The sequence below is a fragment of the Macaca fascicularis genome, chromosome 19 (assembly GCF_037993035.2).
Source record: "Macaca fascicularis isolate 582-1 chromosome 19, T2T-MFA8v1.1".
NCBI classification, from domain to species: Eukaryota; Metazoa; Chordata; class Mammalia; order Primates; family Cercopithecidae; genus Macaca; species Macaca fascicularis.
This window is the reverse complement of record NC_088393.1, coordinates 48471657-48495744: the sequence shown is the minus strand read 5'-3', so window position 1 is coordinate 48495744 and position 24088 is coordinate 48471657. Positions and strand designations below refer to the sequence as shown.

General features: G+C 52.8%; 1 protein-coding gene across 2 annotated transcripts; it reads left to right on the top strand.

The window, feature by feature from the left end:
• Positions 1–355: 355 nt before the first annotated feature.
• Positions 356–24088, top strand: TGFB1 (transforming growth factor beta 1). 2 transcript variants are annotated; one of them, XM_005589339.5, is made up of 7 exons: positions 356–1588; positions 5784–5944; positions 9065–9182; positions 11973–12050; positions 12190–12337; positions 22736–22889; positions 23792–24088. In XM_005589339.5, exons 1-7 carry the CDS (start codon positions 1234–1236, stop codon positions 23948–23950), a joined length of 1173 nt encoding a protein of 390 aa, XP_005589396.1. In that variant the 5' UTR covers positions 356–1233; the 3' UTR covers positions 23951–24088. The 2 variants fall into 2 exon arrangements, with proteins under 2 accessions (XP_005589396.1, XP_073879781.1); XM_074023680.1 differs by having other exon boundaries at positions 12187–12337.

The following is a 24088-nucleotide window of genomic DNA, read 5'->3' as shown; positions in this document are numbered from 1 at the left end:
GGTCCCCCTCCTCTGGTCGGCTCCCCTGTGTCTCATCCCGCGGATTAAGCCTTCGCCTGGTCCTCTTTTTCTGGTGACCCACACCGCCCGCAAAGCCACAGCGCATCTGGATCACCTGCTTTGGTGGCTCTTGGCCGCCAGGAGGCAGCACCCTGTTTGCGGGGCGGAGCCGGGGTGCCCGCCCCTTTCCCCCAGGGCTGAAGGGACCCCCCTCAGAGCCCGCCCACGCGAGATGAGGACTGTGGCCCAGCCCCCCCATGCCCTCCCCCTGGGGGCCGCCCGCGCTCCCGCCCCGTGCGCTTCCTGGGTGGGGCCGGGGCGGCTTCAAAACCCCCCGCCGACCCAGCCGGTCCCCGCCGCCGCCGCCCTTCGCGCCCTGGGCCATCTCCCTCCCACCTCCCTCCGCGGATCAGCCAGACTGCGAGGGCCCCGGCCGGGGGCAGGGGGGACGCCCCGTCCGGGGCACCCCCCCGGCTCTGAGCCGCCCGCGGGGCCGGCCTCGGCCCGGAGCGGAGGAAGGAGTCGCCGAGGAGCAGCCTGAGGCCCCAGAGTCTGAGACGAGCCGCCGCCGCCCCCGCCACTGCGGGGAGGAGGGGGAGGAGGAGCGGGAGGAGGGACGAGCTGGTCGGGAGAAGAGGAAAAAAACTTTTGAGACTTTTCCGTTGCCGCTGGGAGCCGGAGGCGCGGGGACCTCTTGGCGCGACGCTGCCCCGCGAGGAGGCAGGACTTGGGGACCCCAGACCGCCTCCCTTTGCCGCCGGGGACGCTTGCTCCCTCCCTGCCCCCTACACGGCGTCCCTCAGGCGCCCCCATTCCGGACCAGCCCTCGGGAGTCGCCGACCCGGCCTCCCGCAAATACTTTTCCCCAGACCTCGGGCGCACCCCCTGCACGCCGCCTTCATCCCCGGCCTGTCTCCTGAGCCCCCGCGCATCCTAGACCTTTTCTCCTCCAGGAGACGGATCTCTCTCCGACCTGCCACAGATCCCCTATTCAAGACCACCCACCTTCTGGTACCAGATCTCGCCCATCTAGGTTATTTCCGTGGGATACTGAGACACCCCCGGTCCAAGCCTCCCCTCCACCACTGCGCCCTTCTCCCTGAGGACCTCAACTTTCCCTCGAGGCCCTCCTACCTTTTCCCGGGAGACCCCCAGCCCCTGCAGGGGCGGGGCCTCCCCACCACACTAGCCCTGTTCGCGCTCTCGGCAGTGCCGGGGGGCGCCGCCTCCCCCATGCCGCCCTCCGGGCTGCGGCTGCTGCCGCTGCTGCTACCGCTGCTGTGGCTACTGGTGCTGACGCCTGGCCGGCCGGCCGCGGGACTATCCACCTGCAAGACTATCGACATGGAGCTGGTGAAGCGGAAGCGCATCGAGGCCATCCGCGGCCAGATCCTGTCCAAGCTGCGGCTCGCCAGCCCCCCGAGCCAGGGGGAGGTGCCGCCCGGCCCGCTGCCCGAGGCCGTGCTCGCCCTGTACAACAGCACCCGCGACCGGGTGGCCGGGGAGAGTGCGGAGCCGGAACCCGAACCGGAGGCCGACTACTACGCCAAGGAGGTCACCCGCGTGCTAATGGTGGAAACCCACAACGGTGAGCTCGGAGGGGCAGGGGAGCCGGGAGGGGGGCCCCCAGGGGGCGCCGGAGTGCCGGGGCCACGGGTAGGAAGTGACTGGCAGAGGAAACTGGCTGGAGGAAGAGGACCCCCCGGGGCAAAGGGAACGTGGGATGGTGGGAGGGGGGTGTCCGAAAGAGGATGGCACTGAGTCCCCTACCCCCCAGGTATCTGGTCTTGGAGAGGAGGAGATAGCGAAGTGGACCGCTTCTAGAGGGCGACAGAAACATGCGGGGTCGTGGGGGTAGTGCCCTAGAGGGATAGAAGCAATAGGGGAACGGTAGAAGGCTCCCTCCTCCAGGACGCGTTGAATTGGGGAGGGGGTCGTGGGGTAGGAGAGGGGGGAGAGGGGAGCCCGGTGTGGGAGAAGCGAAGACCTCAGCATTTGGGAAAGGAGAGGCACTGGGGCAAGTTGACCCAGAGCTTGGGGGTCCTGAGGTGGAAAGATTCAAGGACAGAAAAGCTGGATGAAGGCAACCCTAGGGGGTGCGAGAAAAGTGAGAGCGGACCCATTTCCAGAAGCTGCGAGGAACACGCGGGATGCGGGGGTGGGGGAGAGTCGTAGAAAGAGAAACAGAGGTGGGTGTGATAAATGTGGGGAGAAAGGGACGGGAGGTTATTGGAAGGAGGAGGCAAGCGGGAGAGGAGCGGAGACCCAGGAGTGTGCCCGGGATGCAGAGGTGTCCTCGGTGTTTCACACGGGGATGTGAGGGACAGAGTGGGGAGCCCAGAGGAGGAATTGAGCTTCCAGAAGACCTAGAATCCTGGGTCATGGGAAGAGCTTTACCGAGAGGGGAGACAAGCGTGGGAAAGGTGGTGTGAGCGGGGCGGAGGAGAGATACCCAGCGCCATCCACGCCGCGAGCACTGAGCGCCCCCCGCCCGTCCCGCCACTCGCCGCAGGATGCAGGGGAATGGGCTGAGCGGAGTCCAGCCGCAGGGGAAGTGCTGGGTGGGGAGTGACTCTACAAGACCGAGGTGAGAAAACCAAGCTGGGAGGAGTGAGAAAGCCCCACGTGGGTGCCACGCGCGGGGGGAGGAGCCTGCGCTTCCACCAAGGGGCAGGAGGACCCCGCTGCACTAAATGCTGGCAGTCTGGACCCCAAAGCCCCAGTTCCTCTCGAGGTGGCTGGGGAAACCCCAGCGTCCGGCCGCCTCACTCTCCTCCCTTCCCTTTCCTTCCCATGCCCCCGGCGGGGGCGGGGATCGCGCGCGGAGCCCGGGGGCGAGACGGGGCAGGTCTGGTCCCCGCCCTCCTGGCTGCGGCGCCTCCCGCCCTCCTCACCCCAGCTACGGGCGGGGCTCCCACTGAGCCGGCCCGGTCCATCCATGCGAGGACCCAGGCGTCCTGCGTGGTTCAGAGCTTTGGGAAAGATCCCTTAGGTTTCACTGACTTTTGGGCGGTGTGGGCTTGCCGGTCGCCGGCCCATTCTTGCGCCAGTTTACGGCTCCAGCCCAATGACGCGCACACTGCACCCAAGTCTCAGCCTTGCCTTATCTTCCGTGCTTCACCTTCGTTGTAGAGGCTCCTTTAACACTGGCACCTCCAATCCTCTTCTCCCCAACAAATGCACATGTGTCTCTTCTCGCACGTGTGTCCCCATCTGCCTCTTTCTTTTCGTCTCCGTTAGTCTCTCTGTCCACGCATGGTTTTTGTCTCTGCGACTATTTTCTCTCCCTTTCTATTTTTCTCTTCCACGGTCCTCTCTGTCTCTAGCATCTGACCGCCTCTCCCTCTCGCAGCACCCTCCAACCCTTCCTTTCCCTCCTCTTTCTCTTCCTCCCTATCTGTCTTCCCCAGCCAAGGCTCTGCCTTTCCTTTGGGGTTTGCTGAGTAACCTCCGGGCCAAGAATAGGGCTTATTGGGGCTGGGTGGGGAGGGAGACTGGGGAAGAGGAGGAGGATCTAAGGGCGCCCTAGGAAGCGGTTTCCTCTGGCTTTCTCACCAGTCTCTTTTCACACCCCCACTATAGGAGGCTGGAAGCAGTTGCCCCAGTTGATCCAGGAGTTCAATGATGGCCTATTCCCTCATCCTCAACCCCAAACTTTTCCTAAACTAGAAAATAACTTGGCTGGGCGCCGTGGCTCACGCCTGTAATCCCAGCACTTTGAGAGGCCAAGGCGGGTGGATCACCTGAGGTCAGGAGTTCCAGACCAGCCTGGCCAACATGGGGAAACCCCGTCTCTACTAAAAATACAAAGATTAGCTGGGCGGGGTGGCGGGCGGCGCCTGTAATCCCAGCTACTTGGGAGTCTGAGACAGGAGAATCACTTGAACCTGGGAAGCGGAGGTTGTGCCACTGCACTCCAGCCTGGGCGACAGAGACTCCGTCTCAAAAAAGAAAAGAAAAGAAAAGAAAACACCTTAATTCCTTTTGTCCCCACTACAGCCGTTCCTACCCAGAATGAACTTCACTTTCCCTAACCAGCTGGGGAAGGGAGTTAAGGGTGGAAAACGAATAATAAAAAGTAGAACAATCACTTAGGGGATAAGAGCACAGTCTCTAGCTGGGTGGGTGCGGTGGCTCATGCCTGTGATCTCAACATATTGGGAGACTGAGGTGGGAGGATCCCTTGAGCCCGGGAGTTCCAGCCTGCAGTGAGCCATGGTTGTGCTACTGCACTTCAGTTTGGGGGACAGAGTGAGACCCTGTCTCTTGGTGGGGGGGATGGGGAAAAAAAGCACAGTCTCTGGAACTAAACAGCTTGAGTTTGAATCCCAGTCTGCAGCTATGTGACCTTGGGGCAAATTACTTAATCTTGGTGCCTCAGTTTCTCCATCTATTAAATGGGTATAATAATAGTATAAGGTTGTGAGGTTAAATGTCTTCATCTTTGTAAAGTGCTTTAAATAGCATCTGGTAAATAGCGCTGTTTGTGGTTTTTTTTTAATTGTTGTTGCTTTTTTTTCTGAGACAGAGTCTTACTCTGTCACCCAGGCTGGAGTACAGTGACTCAATCTCGGCACACTATAACCTCTGCCTCTCAGGTTCAAGCGATTCTCATGCCTCAACCTCCCAAGTAGCTGGGATTACAGGTGCCCGCCACCATGCCTGGCTAATTTTTGTATTTTTAGTAGAAATAGGGCTTCATCATATTGGCCAGGCTGGTCTTGAACTCCCGACCTCAGGTAATCCATCCACCTCGGCTTCCCAAAGTGCTGGGATTACAGGTGTGAGCCTCCGTGCCCAGCCAGTGCTCTTAAATGTATACATGATTGAGTGACCAGTGTATACAGAATTGGTGCCACATGGCTTGACCTGGGTCATCTAATTTCCCACTATAATCCTGGAATGGGTTCTAGAGTCGCTCTGTCTTGCCTTACAGATGAGCACCTGGCTCAGAGAGGAATTCATTTGCCCAAGGTTACACAGAGTCTGGGTGGGAGTGCAGGGAGCTTAATGTTATTGCTGGTTTTCAAAGAATAACAGGAAACTGACTTCAGAAAGAGGGTGTTAACTGCCCATGGTCAGACAGCCGAGAGGGAGCAGAGGCACTATCTGAGTCCAAAGCCTGTGCCCTTGATCCTTACTCTGCATTTTAGGGGCTCTTGCATTTGGGGCAAGGAAGGCCAGAGCAAACAGAGTGGTTCCCCTTAGTGCCAGCCTTAGTCGACTTGACAGATGATGCTACATGAGAGAGGAGTGTGGTTAGGACCCATTTTACAGAGGAGGAAACAAACCCCCAGGGGGAGAAACCACTTCTTCAAGGTCACACAGCTAAAAAGTATCACAGTCAGGGCCGGGCGCGGTGGCTCACGCCTGTAATCCCAGCACTTTGGGAGGCCAAGGCAGGTGGATCACCAGGTCAGGAGATCGAGACCATCTTGGCCAACATGGTGAAATCCCATCTCTACTAAAAATACAAAAATTAGCTGGGCGTGGTGGCATGCGCCTTTAGTCCCAACTGCTTGGGAGGCTGAGGCAGGAGAATTGCTTGAACCGGAGAGGCAGAGGTTGCAATGAGCAGAGATCACGCCACTGCACTCCAAGCCTGGGTGACAGAGCGAGACTCTATCTCAAAAAAAAAAATAAAGAATAAATAAATAAATAAAAGGTATCAGTGACTGACTCCACCCCAGAGTTGTCAGCTCCAAAACTCCTAGACTTGGGAGCACCAGCTCCCCTCACCTCTGCCAAACCCCTGATCACCTCCCTTCATTTCTCCCTGCTAGAAATCTATGACAAGTTCAAGCAGAGCACACACAGCATATATATGTTCTTCAACACATCAGAGCTCCGAGAAGCAGTACCTGAACCTGTGTTGCTCTCCCGGGCAGAGCTGCGTCTGCTGAGGCTCAAGTTAAAAGTGGAGCAGCATGTGGAGCTGTACCAGGTGAGGACATGAGCCAGAAGGAAGGTCAGGGCATGGGCTGGAGAGGGTGAGCTGTGACCAGCGGGGCGGCTGTGGGTGTGCTGGCTACAAGGTCCACCTAGATGGTCCCTGAAGGATAGAGGAATACAGACCATACAGTCCTAGGACTCTTTTTTTTTTTTTTTTCTTTTTTGAGACAGAGTCTCGCTCTGTTGCCAAGCTGGAGTGCAGTGGTACGACCTCAGCTCACTGCAATCTCCGCCTCCTAGGTTCAAGTGATTCTCCTGCCTCAGCCTCCCAAGCAGCTGGGATTACAGGCGTGCACCACCATACCCAGCTAATTTTTGTATTTTTAGTAGAGACGGGGTTTTACCATGTTGGCCAGGATGGTCTTGAACTCCTGACCTCGTGATCCACCTGCCTTGGTCTCCCAAAGTGCTCAGATTACAGGCGTGAGCCACTGCGCCTTGCCTTTTTTTTTTTTTTTTTTGAGATGGAGTCTTGCTCTGTCGCCCAGGCTGGAGTATAATGACTTGATCTCGGCTCACTGCAGTCTCCGCCTCCTGGCTTCAAGTGATTCTCCTGCCTCAGCCACCTGAGTAGCTGGGATTACAGGCATGCACCAGCACACTGGGCTAATTTTTGTATTGTTAGTAGAGATAAAGTTTTATCGTGTTGGCCAGGCTTGTCTCGAACTCCTGCCCTCAAGTGATTCTCCTACCTGAGGCTCCCAGAGTGCTGGGATTACAGGCGTGAGCCTCCGCACCAGGAATCTAGAGCACTTTTAAACATTCAGACTCTTTGCATCCTAGGACGTTAAACACTTAGAAGGCTGGAATCTTAGGAGTTGGACTCTTTAAGGACACAGGATTCTTGAAAGTTGGGATCTCTGAAAAGGTTGGGGACTCTAGAATCATGCTGTCCAATGTGACAGCCGCTAGTCACATTTAATTTTATTAAAATTTAAAGTATTTAAAATTAAATTAAAAATTTAGGGCCAGGCATAGTGGCTCACATCTCTAATCCCAGCACTTTGGGGAGCCGAGGCAGGCAGATTGCTTGAGCCCGGGAGTCCGAGACCAGTCTGGGAAACATTTTGAAACTTGGTCTCTACAAAAAATACTAAAATTAGCCTGTTAACGGTGATGTGTGCCTCTAGTCCCAGCTACTCAGTAGTCTGAGGTGGGAGGATTGATTGAGCCCAGGAGGTCGAGGCTATAGTGAACTGTGATTGCACCACTGCACTCCAGCCTGGGTGATGGAGCGAGACCCTGTCTCAAAAAATATATATATAGGCCAGGTGTGGTGGCTCATGCCTGTAATCCCAGCACTTTGGGAGGCCAAGTGGGTGGATCACTTGAGGTCAAGAGTTCAAGACCAGCCTGGCCAACATGGCGAAACTCCATCTCTACTAAAAATACAAAAATTAGCCAGGTGTGGTGGCGGGCACCTGTAATCCCAGCTACTCAGGAGGCTGAGACGGGAGAATCGCTTGACCCTGGGAGGTGGAGACTGCAGTGAGCGGAGATCATACCATGCATTCCAGCCTGGGCAACAGAGCGAGACTCTGTCTCAAAAAATAAAAATGAAAAACAAATCCTCATTCTCACTGGTTGTATTTCTAGTGCTCTATAGTCACATGTGGTTAGCAGCTACTATTTTGGATGTTGCAGAAAAAGAACATTTCCAGAAAGTTCTTTAGGACAGCACTGCTCTAGAAGATAGGGAGCTTCCAAGAGGACTGGGGCATCTGGAAGGGCTGGAGGCTCTAGCAGTTTCTATGAGCTAGAATCCACATCAGAGGGAATGTTAAACTCATACGATGGTAGATTTCAGACTTTCATAGTGAGAGAACTTTGTCCTATGTTAGCTTGGCCTCTTGGAGTCTGGGGAATTCAGCTTTATTCTGCAGGCCCTGGAGTGGTCTATCCAGCCCCAGAAAATTCTTTTTTTTTTTTGTGGTGGAGTTTTGCTGCTGTTGCCCAGGCTGGAGTGCAATGGCACGATCTCAGCTCACTGCAACCTCTGCCTCCCGGGTTCAAGCGATTCTCCTGCCTCAGCCTCCCGAGTAGCTAGGATGACAGGCGTGCGCCACCACGCCTGGCTAATTCTGTATTTTTAGTAGAGACAGGGTTTCTCCATATTGGTCAGGGTGGTCTCGAACTTCTGACCTCGGGTGATCTGCCTGCCTCGGCCTCCCAAAGTGCTGGGATTACAGGCGTGAGCCACTGCGCCCAGCCCAGAAAATTATACTACACAGATGTTGGGTGCCTCCAGCATCTAGGTGCGGCTTGGCAGACTCTTGGGTTTATAGAACATTAGTCTTCTAAAGCTTCTCAGGCTCATTAAATGTGGAAATCTTGGGATATTATCAAACATTTGAATCACAAAATGACTTCTAAGTTACTGACTTAGAATTCAGGGTGTCACATTTGCAGAACTGCATGCTCAGCAAACCCCAGAATGTTTGCAGCAGAATTTTATTGTATTTGTTATTTATTTATTTATTAATTAATATTATTTTGAGACGAAGTCTCATCCTGCCACCCAGGCTGGAGTGCAGTGGCGGGATCTTGGCTCACTGCAATCTCTATCTTCCGGGCTCAAGCAATTCTCCTGCCTCAGCCTCCCAAATAGTGGGGACTACAGGCGCACGCCACCATGCCTGGCTAATTTTTGTATTTTTAGTAGAGATGGGGTTTCACCATGTTGGCCAGGCTGGTCTTGAACTCCTGACCTCAAGTGATCCACCGCCTTGGGCTCCCAAAGTGCTGGAATTACAGGCATGAGCCACTGTGCCCAGCCCAGAATGTTAGCAGCGGAATTTTAGCATTGTGGGCTGTCCACGCTGAGTGGGGCTTAGCATTTCACCAATGAGGAAACAGGCCGGAGAAGGCAAGAAAACACGTTTGACTGAGCTGTGTGAAGGTGTCTTGACCGCAGCCTGGGCGTTTTCTCCACCCTTCCTCTCACGGGTGCTGTGGGGGAGGATGGGTGCCACAGGACCACACAGCGTGGCTGTCTGAGAAGGTAGTGCGTGGGAACTTTCTGGAAGCAGATGGGGTGAAGGGTTGAGTTAGTATATGAGGGGGCGTGGCAGCATATACCCACTGTCTCTCTCCCAACTTCATCATCCTCTAGAAATACAGCAACAATTCCTGGCGATACCTCAGCAACCGGCTGCTGGCGCCCAGCGACTCGCCGGAGTGGTTGTCTTTTGATGTCACCGGAGTTGTGCGGCAGTGGTTGAGCCGCGGAGGTGAGGATCACTTGTGTGTCCCACCCCTGTTTCTCAGTGGGGTGCACCCCATTGTGTTGTCTTGGGGTCACTTTACCTAGGATCCCTCTCCGCCCCATACTGGTGTGAAAGTACTGAGACCTGGCTCCCCTCTGTGGCCTGGAAACCCGAGTGATTGGCTAATCTGTTTCCTGAGCACCTCTCTGCCCTGCCTTGTGATGGGTGATGCTAAGGACAGAGCAATGACCAAATCAGCCCCATCCTTGCCCTCATAGAGCTCATATAGTTCATTGGGTGGGTAGCTGGGGAACAGATCTGTAAGGCAGTGATGACCCAGAGTGGGTGGGACCGGGATGGGGAGCCCAAAGAAGGTACCTGACCCAGCCCAGAATCAGGGAGGGCTTCCTGGAGGAGGGGCACCATAGCTGATGTTGAAGGGATGAGTAGAATGGTCAGGAAAAGGAGAGGTGTAAGAGTATTCTGGGGCTGGGCACGGTGGCTTACACCTATAATCCCAGCACTTTGGAAGACTAAGGAGGATGGATCGCTGGAGTTCAGGAGTTTGAGAGCAGCCTGGGTAACATGGCAAAACCCGGTGTCTACAAAAAAATACAAAAATTAGCCATGCATGCTGGTGCGCGCCTATAGTCCCAGCTGCTTGGGAGACTGAGGTGGGAGAATCACCTGCGCCTGGGAGGTCGAGGCTGCAGTGAGCCATAATCACAGTACTGCAATCCAGCCTACACGAAAGAGTGAGATCCCATCTCAAAAAAAAAGAAAAACAAGTGTTCCAGGCAAGGGGAACAGTCTGTGCAAAGGCCCAGAGGCCAGGGAGCCTAACTCATTTGATCTGTCCCAGAGATGACTGTCTCTGTCCAGTTCCCGGCAGGGGCCATGGTGCCCGTATCTCTCTCCCTCACCTCCCTCTCATTCATGCTTTTATTCAATCATTGCCCACAGGTTCCTGCTGTGTGTCTGGCCCTGTGCTGGGTGGTGTGGGGGACACAGTGGTAACCAAGACAGCCCTCAGTTCTGCCCTCATGGGGCCCACAGTCACTTCTGGACACCGAAGAGATCTTGCCCCACCAGGCAGGAATGACCTAGAATGATTGAGGATGGGACGGGGAGGCACGGGCAGAGAGGACAAGGCTGGGACAGAGAGGCATGCAGGATGGGGGATGCCCTAAGCGCTGTTGGGAGCCCAGAGAAGGCTCCCAGACCCATCTGGGGAGTCTAGGAGGGCTTGCTGGGTGAGCGTGATTATGTGGAGACTCACAGGATAAATAGTAGTTTGGCCACATGAAAAAATAGGGAGTGGGGGCACGGTGACTCACGCCTGTAATCCCAGCACTTTGGGAGGCCAAGGAGGGTGGATCACAAGGTCAGGAGATCGAAATCATCTTGGCTGACAAGGTGAAGCTCTGTCTCTACTAAAAATCCAAAAAAAGAAAAAGTTAACCGGGCATGGTGGTGGGCGCCTGTAGTCCCGGCTACTTGGGAGGCTGAGGCAGAATGGTGTGAACCCGGGAGGCGGAGCTTGCAGTGAGCCAAGATCGCACCACTGCACTCCAGCCTGGGCAACAGAGCAAGACTCAGTCTCAAAAAAAAAAAAAGAAAGAAAAAATAAGGATTAGTGGGCCAAGCACAGTGGCTCACGCCTGTAATCCCAGCACTTTGAGAGGCCAAGGTGAGTGGATCACCTGAGGTCGGGAGTTCAAGACCAGCCTGACCAACATGGAGAAATCCTGTCTCTACTAAAAATACATTAGCTGGGTGTGATGGCACATGCCTGTAATCCCAGCTACTTGGGAGGCTGAGGCAGGAGAATTGCTTGAACCCAGGAGGCGGAGATTGCAGTGAGCCAAGATCGCGCCATTGTGCTCCAGCCTAGGCAACAGGAGCAAAACTCCGTCTCAAAAAAAAAGAAAAAAAAAGAAATGAGAAACAAAAAATAGGGATTAGGGAGCAGGTGGGCACCGAGAGGAGTGTCCTGGGCTGTTCGATAAAGGCCTAGAAGGATTTCATCTGTCTTGGTCAATGCTGAGTCCCAAGCACACAGCATAGGCTTCGGCACATCGTGGGAGCTTAGAAAATATCATTCACTCATTCATTCAAGAGATTGATGCTGGCTGGGTGCAGTGGCTCATGTCTGTAATCCTGGTACTTTGGAAGGCCAAGGCGGGAGGATTGCTTGAGCCCAGCCTGAGCAACATAGCGAGACCTCTGTCTCTACAGAAAATTTAAAAAGTAGCCGTGTAGGCTAGGTGCAGTGGCTCATGCCTGTAATCCCAGCACTTTTGGAGGCTGAGGCCAGTGGATCACCTGAGGTCAGGAGTTCAAGACCAGCCTGGCCAACATGGTGAAACCCCATCTCTACTAAAAATACAAAAAATTAGCCGGGCGTGGTGGTGCACGCTTGTTATTCCAGCTACTTGGGAGGCTGAGGCAGGAGAATGGCTTGAACCTGGGAGGCAGAGGTTGCAGTGAGCTGATATCATGCCACTGCACTCCAGCCTGGGCAACACAGCCAGACTCCATCTCAAAAAAAAAAAAAAAATTAGCCATGCATGATAACACGCGCCTGTGGTCCCAGCTACTCGGGAGGCTGAGATGGGAGGATTGCTTTGGCCTGGGAGGTTGAGGCTGTAAGACCTTGTCTCAAAAAAAAAAAAGAGCTGCAGCGAGTGGGCAGAGTGGGGTGGGTGGGGGAGGCAGGAAGGAACCCCTTGGGCTTTGCTCCTTCCTTCCTCTTCCTCCAGGGGCTGGGTAAGCTGCACTCTCAGACTGGCTTCCCTCTCCCCACTCCTACAGGGGAAATTGAGGGCTTTCGCCTTAGCGCCCACTGCTCCTGTGACAGCAAAGATAACACACTGCAAGTGGACATCAACGGTGAGGCTTGCTTCCCTGGCCGTGCCCAGCTGTGACGTGTGTGCATGTGTGTGTCCCCATCTGCCCCACGCCCCACTTATCTATCCCTCTGAGAGTGTGTGTGTATGTCCTCTATCCCCTGACTCCCACACCAAAGCAGGGTTCACTACCGGCCGCCGAGGTGACCTGGCCACCATTCATGGCATGAACCGGCCTTTCCTGCTTCTCATGGCCACCCCGCTGGAGAGGGCCCAACATCTGCAAAGCTCCCGGCACCGCCGAGCCCTGGACACCAACTACTGCTTCAGGTGAGCCTTGTATCCTTGAATGGAGACCTTCCAGGCTGGGGGCATGACTGCCATCTGCTGACCAGGTGCTCCAGGTTGGACACCTGGCTGGTGCCGTGCTTGGACTGGGCGTCTGTCTCCTTTAGCTTGGAGGGCTCAGGGGATGAGGTCTGGGTGTAAGAACCGAGAGTCTTGTGCTGGGTGCGGTGGCTCACGCCTGTAATCCCAGCACTTTGGGAGGCCGAGGCAGGTGGATCACCTGAGGTCGGGAGTTGGAGACCAGCCTGGCCAACATGGTGAAACCCGTCTCTACTAAAAATCCAAAAATTAGCCAGGTGTGGAGGTGGGCGCCTATAATCCCAGCTACAAAAAACAAAAAGCCCCACCCCCCCCCAAAAAAAAAAAAAAAAAAAAGAACTGGGAGTCTTGTAAGGTTGGGATCAGGTTGCTTTTTTTTTTTTTTTTTTTTCATTTGAGACAGAGTCTTGCTCTGTCACCTGGGCTGGAGTACAGTGGTGCAATCTTGGCTCACTGCAACCTTTGCCTCCCAGGTTCAAGCGATTCTTCTGTCTCAGCCTCCCGAGTAGCTAGGACTACAGGCATGTGCCACCATGCCCAGCTAATTTTTTGTATCTTTAGTAGAGACAGGGTTTCACCGTGTTAGCCAGGATGGTCTTGATCTCCTGACCTTGTGATCCACCTGCCTCAGCCTCCCGAAGTGCTGGGATTACAGGTGTGAGCCACCATGCCCAGCCTTGCTTTCTTTTTGGAGTGTTGGAATCACAGAATGTTAGAAAGTTGAAACCTGAGATTGTTGGAATTCAAAGTTGGAAGGTCACCATCGTGAATCCCTAAACTGTTGGCAGGTTGAGGTTCTAGAATGCTAGAATTTGGTGTTAATTACGGAAATGGAGAATGTCGGACTCAAGGGAAGCTGAAATATTGGGATCCTAGAATTTGGGAATTCGGAATGGGAAGATGGCCCATGTGGAATTCTGCACCGCTGGCCGATTGTGGATACCAGTGTTGGCGGGTTGGAGTCCTGGAATATTGGGCTCACAGCGGTAGAATTCTGTTTTGAAACATTCACATCCACAAATGTTGGAATTGGAGAAAGCAGAATATTGGTATCCCAGCATGCTGGAACTCAATGTTGGAATGTTAGAATATTAGTATGCCGGGATTTTATTAATAGAAAGTGGCAGCAGGCTGGGCGCGGTGGCTCACGCCTATAATCCCAGCACTTTGGGAGGCTGAGGTGGGTGCATCACCTGAGGTCAGGAGTTCAAGACCAACCTGGTCAACATGGTGAAACCTCATCTCTATTAAAAATACAAAAATTAGCCGGGTGTGGTGGCGAGCACCTGTAATCCCAGCTGAGTAGCTCTGCAGGTACCCAGGGTGGGGCAGGAGAATCCCTGGAACCTGGGGGGCGGAGGTTGCAGTGAACTGAGATCACACCACTGCACTCCAGCCTGGGCAACAGTGCGAGGCTCTATCTCAAAAAAAAAAAAAAAAAAAAAAAAGAAAGTGGCAGCTTGAACCTCTTGAGTGATGGCTCGGAACTTTGGAATGTTGGGATGCAATATTGGCATACTGGAATTCAGGAATGCCAAGATCCTCAAAGGTTGAAAAGTATGAATCCTAGAGAGTTGAAGATGCTGTCAGAATGTTAGAATCATAAGATGCTGGAATGCTAATACTGCAATCTAAGAAAGCTGAAATGTGGTCGGGCGCGGTGGCTCAAGCCTGTAATCCCAGCACTTTGGGAGGCCGAGACGGGTGGATCACGAGGTCAGGAGATCAAGACCATCCTGGCTAACACGGTGAAACCCCGTCTCTACTAAAAAGTACAAAAAACTAGCCGGGCGAGGTGGCGGGCGCCTGTAGTCCCAGCTACTCGGGAGGCTGAGGCAGGAGAATGGCGTAAACCCGGGAGGCGGAGCTTGCAGTGAGCTGAGATCCGGCCACTGCACTCCAGCCTGGGCGACAGAGCGAGACTCCGTCTCAAAAAAAAAAAAAAAAAGAAAAGAAAGCTGAAATGTTGGATTCCTAGAAAGTTGAAATGGAGAGTTAGTATGTTGTAAATTTAGAGTGATCATCTGACTTTATTCCTCCCCTGCTTAAAATATTTTGGTGGTGTCTCTGGGCTTTGTTACCTGCTGTTTCCCTGCCAGAAAATCAGCCCTGCTTCCAGGCTCCTTCACCACCAGATCTTACCGCCATCAGCCCAGCAACCCTGTGAATGAACAAATTGAGGTCTTTTTTGAGACGGAGTCTCGCTCTGTTGCCCAGGCTGGAGTGCAGTGGTGTGATCTTGGCTCACTGCAATCTCTGCCTCCCAGGTTCAAGCGATTCTCCTGCCTCAGCCTCCTGAGTAGCTGGGATTACAGACACGTGCCACCACAGCCGGCTAATTTCTGTTATTTTTCAGTAGAGACGGTTTCACCATGTTGGTCAGGCTGTCTCGAACTCCTGACCTCGTGATCCGCCCACCTCGGCCTCCCAAAGTGCTGCGATTACAGGCATGAACCACTGCACCCTGCCACAAATTGAGGTCTTGAGTGCCAACAGCAGCTGACATTACAAAGGGAGACAGCCAGCCATGTGAGCCTCTGTAGGGAGGAACCCAACGTCGCCTGGGAAGTCTTGCCGAAAAATCAAAACTGAAGGCCGGGTGCAGTGGCTCATGCCTGTAAGCCCAGCACTTTGGGAGGGCAAGGCAGGCAGATTGCTTGAGCTTAGGAGTTCAAGACCAGCCTGTGCAACATGGTAAACCCCGTCTCTCTACAAGAAATACAAAAAACTAGCTGGGCTGGGTGGTGTATGCCTGTAGTCCTAGCTACTTGGGAGGCTGAGGCAGGAGTGCTTGAGCCCAGGAGGCTGTGATTGCAGTGAGCCAGGATCACACCACTACACTTCAGGACAGAGCAGGACCCTGTCTCACACACACACACACAAAATCAAAATCAAACCTGAATCTGATCAGGACTGTAGATGCTAACAGTTTCCTAGAAAGACAAGAACAGAGGAAATGGTCAGCAAAACTCAGACTGCGAGAAACCTGACCCAGTTTCTTCATCAAATACAATGCAAATAAGGGGAAAGCGTGCACACACACACACACACACACACACACACAGTGACCCTGGAACAATAGGGGTTTGAAGTGCTGACCCCCCATGCAGCCAAAATTCACCTTTTTTTTTTTTTTGAGACGGAGTCTCGCTTTGTCTCCCAGGCTGGAGTGCAGTGGCGCGATCTTGGCTCACTGCAAGCTCCGCCTCCTGGGTTCACGCCATTCTCCTGCCTCAGCCTCCGAGTAGCTGGGACTACAGGCGCGCACCACCATGGCCAGCTAATTTTTTGTATTTTTAGTAGAGACGGGGTTTCACTGTGTTAGGCAGGATGGTCTCGATCTCCTGACCTCGTGATCCGCCCGCCTCGGCCTCCCAAAGTGCTGGGATTACAGGCGTGAGCCACCGCGCCTGGCCAAAATTCAACTTTCGACTCCTCAAAAACTTAACTACTAATAGCCTAGTGTGGACCGGAATTCTGCTTTATCCATAACATAAACAGTTGATTAATACTTTTTAAAAAAATTTTTGGAGATGGAGTCTCACTCTGTCATTCAGGCTGGAGTGCAGTGGCGCCACCTTGGCTCACTGCAACTTCTGCCTCCCGGGTTTAAGTGATTCTCTTGCTTCAGCCTCCTGAGTAGCTGGGACCACAGGTGACCACCGCCATGCCCGGCTAATTTTTTGTATTTTAGTAGAGACAGGTTTTCACCATGTTGCCCAGGCTGTTCTCGAACTCCTGAGCCCAGGCAATCCGCCTGCCTCAGCCTCCCAAAGTGCTAGGATTACAGGCATGAACCACTGCGCCCAGCTGAATAATACATATTTTGCATATTTTATGTATTATGTCCTATATCCTTTTTTTTTTTTTTTTGAGACGGAGTTTTGCTGCTGTCACTCAGGCCGGAGTGTCATGGCACAATCTCAGCTCACTGTAATCTCCACCTCCCAGGGGTTCAATTCTCCTGCCTCAGTCTCCTGAGTAGCTGGGATTACAGGCACCTGCCACCATGCCTGGCTAACTTTTGTATTTTTAGTAGAGGTGAGGTTTCACCATGTTGGCCAGGCTGCTCTGGAACTCCTGACCTCAAATGATCTACCCTCCTCGGCCTCCCAAAGTGCTGGGATTGCAGAGTGAGCCACCGTGCCTGGCCGTATTCTTTGTTTTTTTTTTTTTTTTTGAGACAGAGCCTAGCTGTGTTGCTCAGGTTGGAGTGTAATGAAGTGATCTCGGCTCACTGCAACCTCCGCCTTCCAGGTTCAAGCAATTCTCCTGCCTCAGTCTCCCAAGTAGCTGGGATTTCAGGCGCATGCCACCACACCCAGGTAATTTTTGTATTTTTAGTAGAGACAGGGTTTCACCATGTTGGTCAGGCTGGTCTCCAACTCCCCAGGTGATTCATTAGCCTTGGCCTCCCAAAGTTCTGGCATTATAGGCTTGAGCCACTGCTCCCGGCCTATGCCTGTATTTTTTAAATAAAATAAGAGAGGAAAGAAAATGTTCTTAAGAAAATCATGAGGAGGAGGAAGTATATTTTCCATTCATTGAGTGGAAGTGGCTTATAAAGGTTGTCACGTTGAGTAGGCTGAGGACGAGGAAGAAGAGGTGTTGGTCTTGCTATCTCACGGGTGGCAGAGGTGGAAGAATAATTCACCTGTCAGTGGTGAATTGTGTAATTGGACCCATGATGTCCAAGGGTCAGTCTATATATAGTTGACCCTGAATATATATAGAAAGAGAGAGAGAGATGATTCTGTAGATTTTGAAAAAAGTTCTAAGAGAGGCCAGGCATGGTGACTCATGGCCGTAATCGCAGCACTTTGGGAGGCTGAGGCAGGTGGATCACTTGAAGTCAGGAGTTGGAGACCAGCCTGGCCAACATGGTGAAACCCTGTCTGTACTAAATATACAAAAATTAGGCCGGGTGTGGTGGCTCACACCTGTAATCCCAGCACTTTGGGAGGCCGAAGTGGATAGATCACCTGAGGTCAGGAGTTCAAGACCAGTCTGGCCAATGTGGTGAAACCTCGTCTCTACTAAAAATACAAAAATGGGCCGGGCGCGGTGGCTCACGCCTGTAATCCCAGCACTTTGGGAGGCCGAGGCGGGCGGATCACAAGGTCAGGAGATCGAGACCACGGTGAAACCCCGTCTCTACTAAAAATACAAAAAATTAGCCGGGCGCGGTGGCAGGCGCCTGTAGTCCCAGCTACTCAGGAGGCTGAGGCAGGAGAATGGCGTAAACCCAGGAGGCGGAGCTTGCAGTGAGCCGAGATCGCGCCACTGCACTCCAGCCTGGGCGACAGAGCGAGACTCCGTCTCAAAAAACAAAAAACAACAACAACAAAAAACAAAAACAAAAACAAAAAATAAATAAATAAAATAAAAATACAAAAAGTAGCCAGGTATGGTGGCAGGCACCTGTAGTCTCAGCTACTTGGGAGACTGAGGCAGGAGAATCACTTGAACCTGGGAATCAGAGGTTGCAGTGAGCCGAGATTGCACCACTTCACTCCATCCTGGGTGACAGAGTGAGACTCCATCTCAAAAAAAAAAAAAAAAAAAAAATTCCTAAAAGAGATATCAACCAATTGCAATGTGTAGACCTTACTTGAATCTTTATTTACACAGGCTTTTAAAGAAATAGATATTTATGAGACAGTTGGGTAAACATGAACTCTGTCTAGACATTTGATGATATCAATGAATTGTTAATTTTCTTACATGGTATTGTGACTGTGTTTTAAAGTAGTCTTAATTAGAGATACATTTGAAATATTTATGGATGAAGCAACATTGGTGGATTGCATGTGCTTTGAGATAAACCAATGTCGGCTGGGTGCAGCGGCTCACAGCTATAATCCCACCACTTTGGGAGGCCAAGGCAGGAGGATTATTTGAGCCTAAGAGTTGGAGACCAGCCTGGGCAACATGGTGAAACCCCATCTCCCCAAAACAATATATATATCTCTCTATATGATGGGCCTGGTGGTGTGTACCTGTAGTCCCAGCTACTCAGGAGGCTGATGTGGGAGGTTGGCTTGAACCCCAGGAGGTGGAGGCTACAGTGAGCTGTGATTGCACCACTGCACTCCAGCCTGGGTGACAGAGTGAGATCCTGTCTTAAAAAAAAAAAAAAAAAGAGATAGTGGATAGGGGTAGAGATGCAATGGAAATTGGCCATGAGTTGATATTTTTTGTTGAAGCTGCTTTTGTGTGCATTTGAAACTTTCCAGCCTGGTGTGGTAGCTTACACCTGTAATCCCAACACTTTGGAAGGCCGAGGCGGGTGGATCACATGAGGTCAGGAGTTCGAGACCAGCCTGGCCAACATGGTGAAACCCAGTCTCTACTAAAAATACAAAAAAAGTAGCTGGGCATGGTGGTGCGTGCCTGTAATCCCAGCTACTCGGGAGGCTGAGCCAGGAGAATTGCTTGAACTTGGGATGTGGAGGTTGCAGTGAGCCAAGATTGCACCACTGCACTCCAGCCTGGGCAACAGACCAAGACTCCATCTCAAAAAAAAAAAAAAAACTTTCATAGGAAAATTTGTTCTTAAGGCAGCTCGAACACTACCTCCTTCCTAACCCCTTTCTCCAACATCCAAGGTGAATGTGAGGCCTCTGGGCCTCCCCTGGGGCCCTAAGTAGATCTTTTACTCAACAGTCTCCGTTGGGACTTTTATTTTAAAAAAGTTTTGTAGAGACAGGGCTCATTATGCTCCCCAGGCTGGTCTTAAACTCCTTGGGCTCAAGCGATTCACCGGTCTTGGCCTCCCAAAGTGCTGAGATTACAGGCATGAGCCACTGCACCCAGCCTAGGTCTTGTGCGAGTGGACGGAAGAGGCTTGGCAAGGGCAAGGGCTGTGTGTATCCCAAGGCCCAGTGCAGGGTAGACCCCGAATGCGTCCTGAGAAAATAAGTCAGAGGATCACGTAGAGGGCTTGTTCAACACAGACTGTTGTTCCCAGTCCCACACACAGTTTCTGATTTCAGTGGCCTGGGGTGCCGCCTGAGAATCTGCATTTCCCACAGTTCCCAGGTGATGCTGCCGCTGGTCCTGGGAGCCCATGTGGAGAGCTGCTGACTTGGATAACAGTATCACAGACTGTTCAAATCCTAGAACCTCAGAACGCCAGCTAGGGTTGAACTAGGCATTAAAGATGATTCTGAGCCGGGCGCAGTGGCTTATACCTGTAATCCCAGCACTTTGGGAGGCCGAGGTGGGTGGATCACCTGAAGTCAAGAGTTCGAGACCAGCCTGGCCAACATGATGAAACCCAGCCTCTACTAAAAATACAAAAAATTAGCTGGGCATGGTGGCGCATGCCTGTAATCCCAGGTACTTGAGAGGCTGAGGCAGGAGAATTGCTTGAACCCGGGAGGCGGAGGTTGCAGTGAGCCAAGATCACACCATTGCACTCCAGCCTGGGCAACAGAAGTGAAACTCCATCTCAAAAAAAAAAAAAAAAGATGATTCTGGACACTAGTTCTTCCCCTTTCGTGAGTTCAGAACCTCCTGTGAGAAAGTGAAAACCAGGAACCTTTTCCCCAGAAATACATGCACACATACACGCATGTGCATATGATCTCAGGCACTCAGGACCCTCCTCAAGCCTGCCCATGATGGTCCCTTGGCCCTCAGGTTAACACCGTATTTGATCTGGTAGCACCTACCTCTGAACAGATGAGGAAACTGAGGTCCAACCAAACTGGGTGGTACAGGCTGAGTTCACAGGGATCTCAGTTTCTTGACTTCCTTCTCAGGCTTCTGTGGCTCTTGGAAAGGCTTTATCTTGCCTCCAGGTTATCCGATGCCACTTGAAGTTGGGTTCAAGCAATTCTGCTACCTCAGCCTCCCGAGTAGCTGGGATTACAGGTGCCCGCCACCACGTCCAGCTAATTTTTGAATTTTTAGTAGAGACAGGGTCCTCAAGTCAGCCTGCCCTAGCCTCCCAAAGTGCCGGGATGACAGGTGTGAGCCACCGCACCTGGCTGGCCCCACTAATCTATGAGTGGAGGTTGCAGTGAGCCAATATCGCGCCACTGCACTCCAACGTGGGTGACCGAGCGAGACTCTGTCTCACAAAAAAAAAAAAAGCACTGTCAACTTTTTCTTTCATTTTCTCTTTTCTTTTCTTTTTTTCTTTTGTTTTCGAGACAGAGTCTCACCCTGTTGCCCTGGGTGGAGTGCAGTGGTGTGATCTTGGCTCACTGCAAACTCTGCTTCTTGGGATCAGGCGATTCTTGTGCCTCAGCTTCCTGAGTAGCTGGGATTACAGACAAGCACTGCCACGCCCAGCTAATTTTTGTATTTTTAGTAGAGACGGGGTTTCGCCATGTTGTTCTCAATCTCCTGACCTCAGGTGATCCACCCGCCTTGGCCTCCCAAAGTGCTGGGATTATAGGCGTGAGCCACCGCGCCCAGCCTCTTTGACAGTTCTAAGTAGTAAAACAAATCAGAAGAAGGCAGACAGAGTAATAGATATTGGGAACTATTATTTTTCCTATTCTGATTTAAATTGCTTTATTATGGAAAATTTCAAATGTATACAAAAGCAATGAAGATAATGAACGCCTGTAAACTCTCATCCAGCGTCATCGGTGATTAAGATTTTGCCCCATTTCAAATGCATGCATTTTTATATTTTCTTACATAACTGCAATACCATATTGCACTAAATGGAACTAACAGTCACTTGGATATTTTGGAAAGGATGGCTCAGAATGGTATCTCCGAGGAGGTGATGTTCAGTCATGTAACTGATATTTACTGAGTACCTACTGCATTCCAGGCACCGCTTTAGGAGTTAAGGGTCCTTGAGTGAAGGATATTTGAGCTAAGGTTTAAATGACGTGAAGGGGCCAGGTGCGGTGGCTCATGCCAGTAATCCCAACACTTTGGGAGGCCAAGGCGTGCAGATCGCGTGAGCCCGAGTTCGACACCAGCCTGAGCAACATAGTGAGACCATGTCTCTAAAAAGAACAACAAATTAAAAAGAATAAATGGGCCGGATGCGGTGGCTCAGGTCTGTAATCCCAGCACTTTGGGAGGCCGAGGTGGGCGGATCACGAGGTCAGGAGTTCGAGACCAGCCTGGCCAACATGGTGAAACCCTGTCTCTACTAAAAACACACAAAAAATTAGCCAGGTGTGGTGGCACACGCCTGTAATCCCAGCTACTCGGGAGGCTGAGGCAGGAGAATCGCTTGAACCTGGGAGGCGGAGTTGCAGTGAGCCGAGATCGTGCCACTGCACTCCAGCCTGGGAGACAGAGTGAGATTCTGTCTCGAAAAAAAAAAAAAGAAAAAAAAAAGAAGTGAAGGAACAAGCTGGAGTGGGTATCTGTGGGACTAGCAAGATAGAGAGGGAACAGCAGATGCAGGAGCCCTGAGATAAGACTGTCTGAGGAACAGACAGGATGCCAGTGTGGCTGGAGTGGAGTAGGCGTGAGAGAGGGAGTTGAGATCAGCCAGATTTGCTAGCACCTTGTGGCTCACGGTGAGGACTTGGGCATTTGCCATGAGGTGGAGCCAGGTTCAGAGCAGAGGAGTGACATGACAATTTATAGCATGACCCTGGAGGGCAGAGATTTCTGTCTCTTTTTAAAAAATTGAAAAACAATTTTTTAGAGACAGGGTGTTGCTCTTTGTTGTCCAGACTGGCATGCAGTGGTGTGATCCCAGTTCACTGCAACCTCGAACTCCTGGACTCCAGCGATCCTCCCACCTCATCCTCCCAAAGTGCTGGGATTAAAGGCCTGAGCCACCATGCCTAGCCTATTTCTATCTATTTCATTTGTCCTCAGCCCCCAGTAGATCCCAGCCCAGCACACAGTAGTAGCTCAATAAACATTTGTTGCACAAACAGAGCAGATCAGTTTACATGGAGCCGTGTTATTTTGTATGTTCCAGGGTGTGGGCATGCCATGATTTATTTAGCCCCCCGGGGGATGGTCATCTGGCTTCTTACAGGCTTGTCTTAAGCATTGCATGAGATTATTACATCGCTCTTAGCACAGTGCTTGACTGGAGGAAGTGCTTAATCTGTGTTAGTGATTATCATGACTATTTGTGTTGTTATTAACATGGGGTGCAAGGGAGACCCAGATGGAGATAGGGCTGGGGGGGCAACTTAGGGTGACACACACCTGGGGAGGAGGGGCACACCGCTCCTGTGGTGGAGGGGCGCACCGCTCCTGTGGTGGAGGGGCGCACCGCTCCTGTGGTGGAGGGGCGCACCGCTCCTGTGGTGGAGGGGCGCACCGCTCCTGTGGTGGAGGGGCGCACCGCTCCTGTGGTGGTAGCCCCTCCCTACCCCTGAGCGTCTCTCCTGCCTGCAGCTCCACGGAGAAGAACTGCTGCGTGCGGCAGCTGTATATTGACTTCCGCAAGGACCTCGGCTGGAAGTGGATCCACGAGCCCAAGGGCTACCATGCCAACTTCTGCCTGGGACCCTGCCCCTACATTTGGAGCCTGGACACACAGTACAGCAAGGTACGTCTGGCCCACCGGGCTAGGAGGTGCGCTTGGGGGGAGCCAGGACAGAGGAAGAGGAGAGAGAAAGAGAAGTCAAGTCAGAGAGGTGAGTTGGCAGGATGGGGAGAAAGAGGGATGGGGTGGGAAAGGGAATGGATAAAGAGATGGGGAGAGAGGCAGGAAGCTAGAGAAGGGCTCTGAGCAGGGGGCAGAGGGAGATGAGATATGAAGGCCCACAGAACTGAAGTAACAGAGGGGTGGGGGTAAAGGGGAGAAGACAGGGAGATGGAAGGAAAAAGGCAGAGAGAAATGGAGAGACAAAATGAGAGAGGCAGATACAAACACAGAGTTAGAGCAAGGAGAGACAAAGACATACAACAAGGCAAGAGGCGACGACGAGGAAGGGTAGAGACTGAGAAAGAAAATCAGGCGGGCACGGCGGCTCACGCTGGTAATACCAGCACTCTGGGACACTGAAGCAGAAGGATCGCTTGGGCCCAGGAGTTCGAAAATAGCCCGGGCAGCTGAGTGAGATCCCATCTCTACCAAAAAAAGAAAAGAAAAGAAAAAAGCCAGGAGTGGTGGCGCTTGCCTGTGATTCGAGCTACTCCGGAGGCTGAGGCGGGAGGATGACTTAAGCTCAGGAGGTTGAGGCTGTAGCAAGCCTTGATCGCGCCCCTATACTCCAGCCTGGGTGGCAGAGCGAGACCCAGTCTCAACACAAAAAGAAAATCAGACAGATGGGGAGAGACAGAATAAGATAGGATGTTAGAAGATAAGAGAGACCGAATTGGAGATGGGAAGAGGGGGACAGGGATGCGGGGAGAGGCTGGCGCGGTAGGGGGTGGGGGATGGGGCAGTGGAGGGCCATCTTCCTCCCTCCACTATCCCTGAGCCCTGACCCCGCCCGCCGCCCGCAGGTCCTGGCCCTGTACAACCAGCATAACCCGGGCGCCTCGGCGGCGCCGTGCTGCGTGCCGCAGGCGCTGGAGCCGCTGCCCATCGTGTACTACGTGGGCCGCAAGCCCAAGGTGGAGCAGCTGTCCAACATGATCGTGCGCTCCTGCAAATGCAGCTGAGGCCCCGTCCCGCCCCGCCCCACCCCGGCAGGCCCGGCCCCGCCCCGCCCCGCCCCCGCTGCCTTGCCCTTGGGGGCTGTATTTAAGGACACCCGTGCCCCAAGCCCACCTGGGGCCCCATTAAAGATGGAGAGAGGA

Coding starts and splice junctions, on each gene's coding strand:
- TGFB1 (XM_074023680.1), top strand. CDS start 1,234: ATGCCGCCCTCCGGGCTGCGGCTGCTGCCGCTGCTGCTACCGCTGCTG. Junction 12,051..12,186: donor ACTGCAAGTGGACATCAACG/GTGAGGCTTGCT, acceptor CCCACACCAAAG/CAGGGTTCACTACCGGCCGC. Junction 12,338..22,735: donor GACACCAACTACTGCTTCAG/GTGAGCCTTGTA, acceptor TCCTGCCTGCAG/CTCCACGGAGAAGAACTGCT.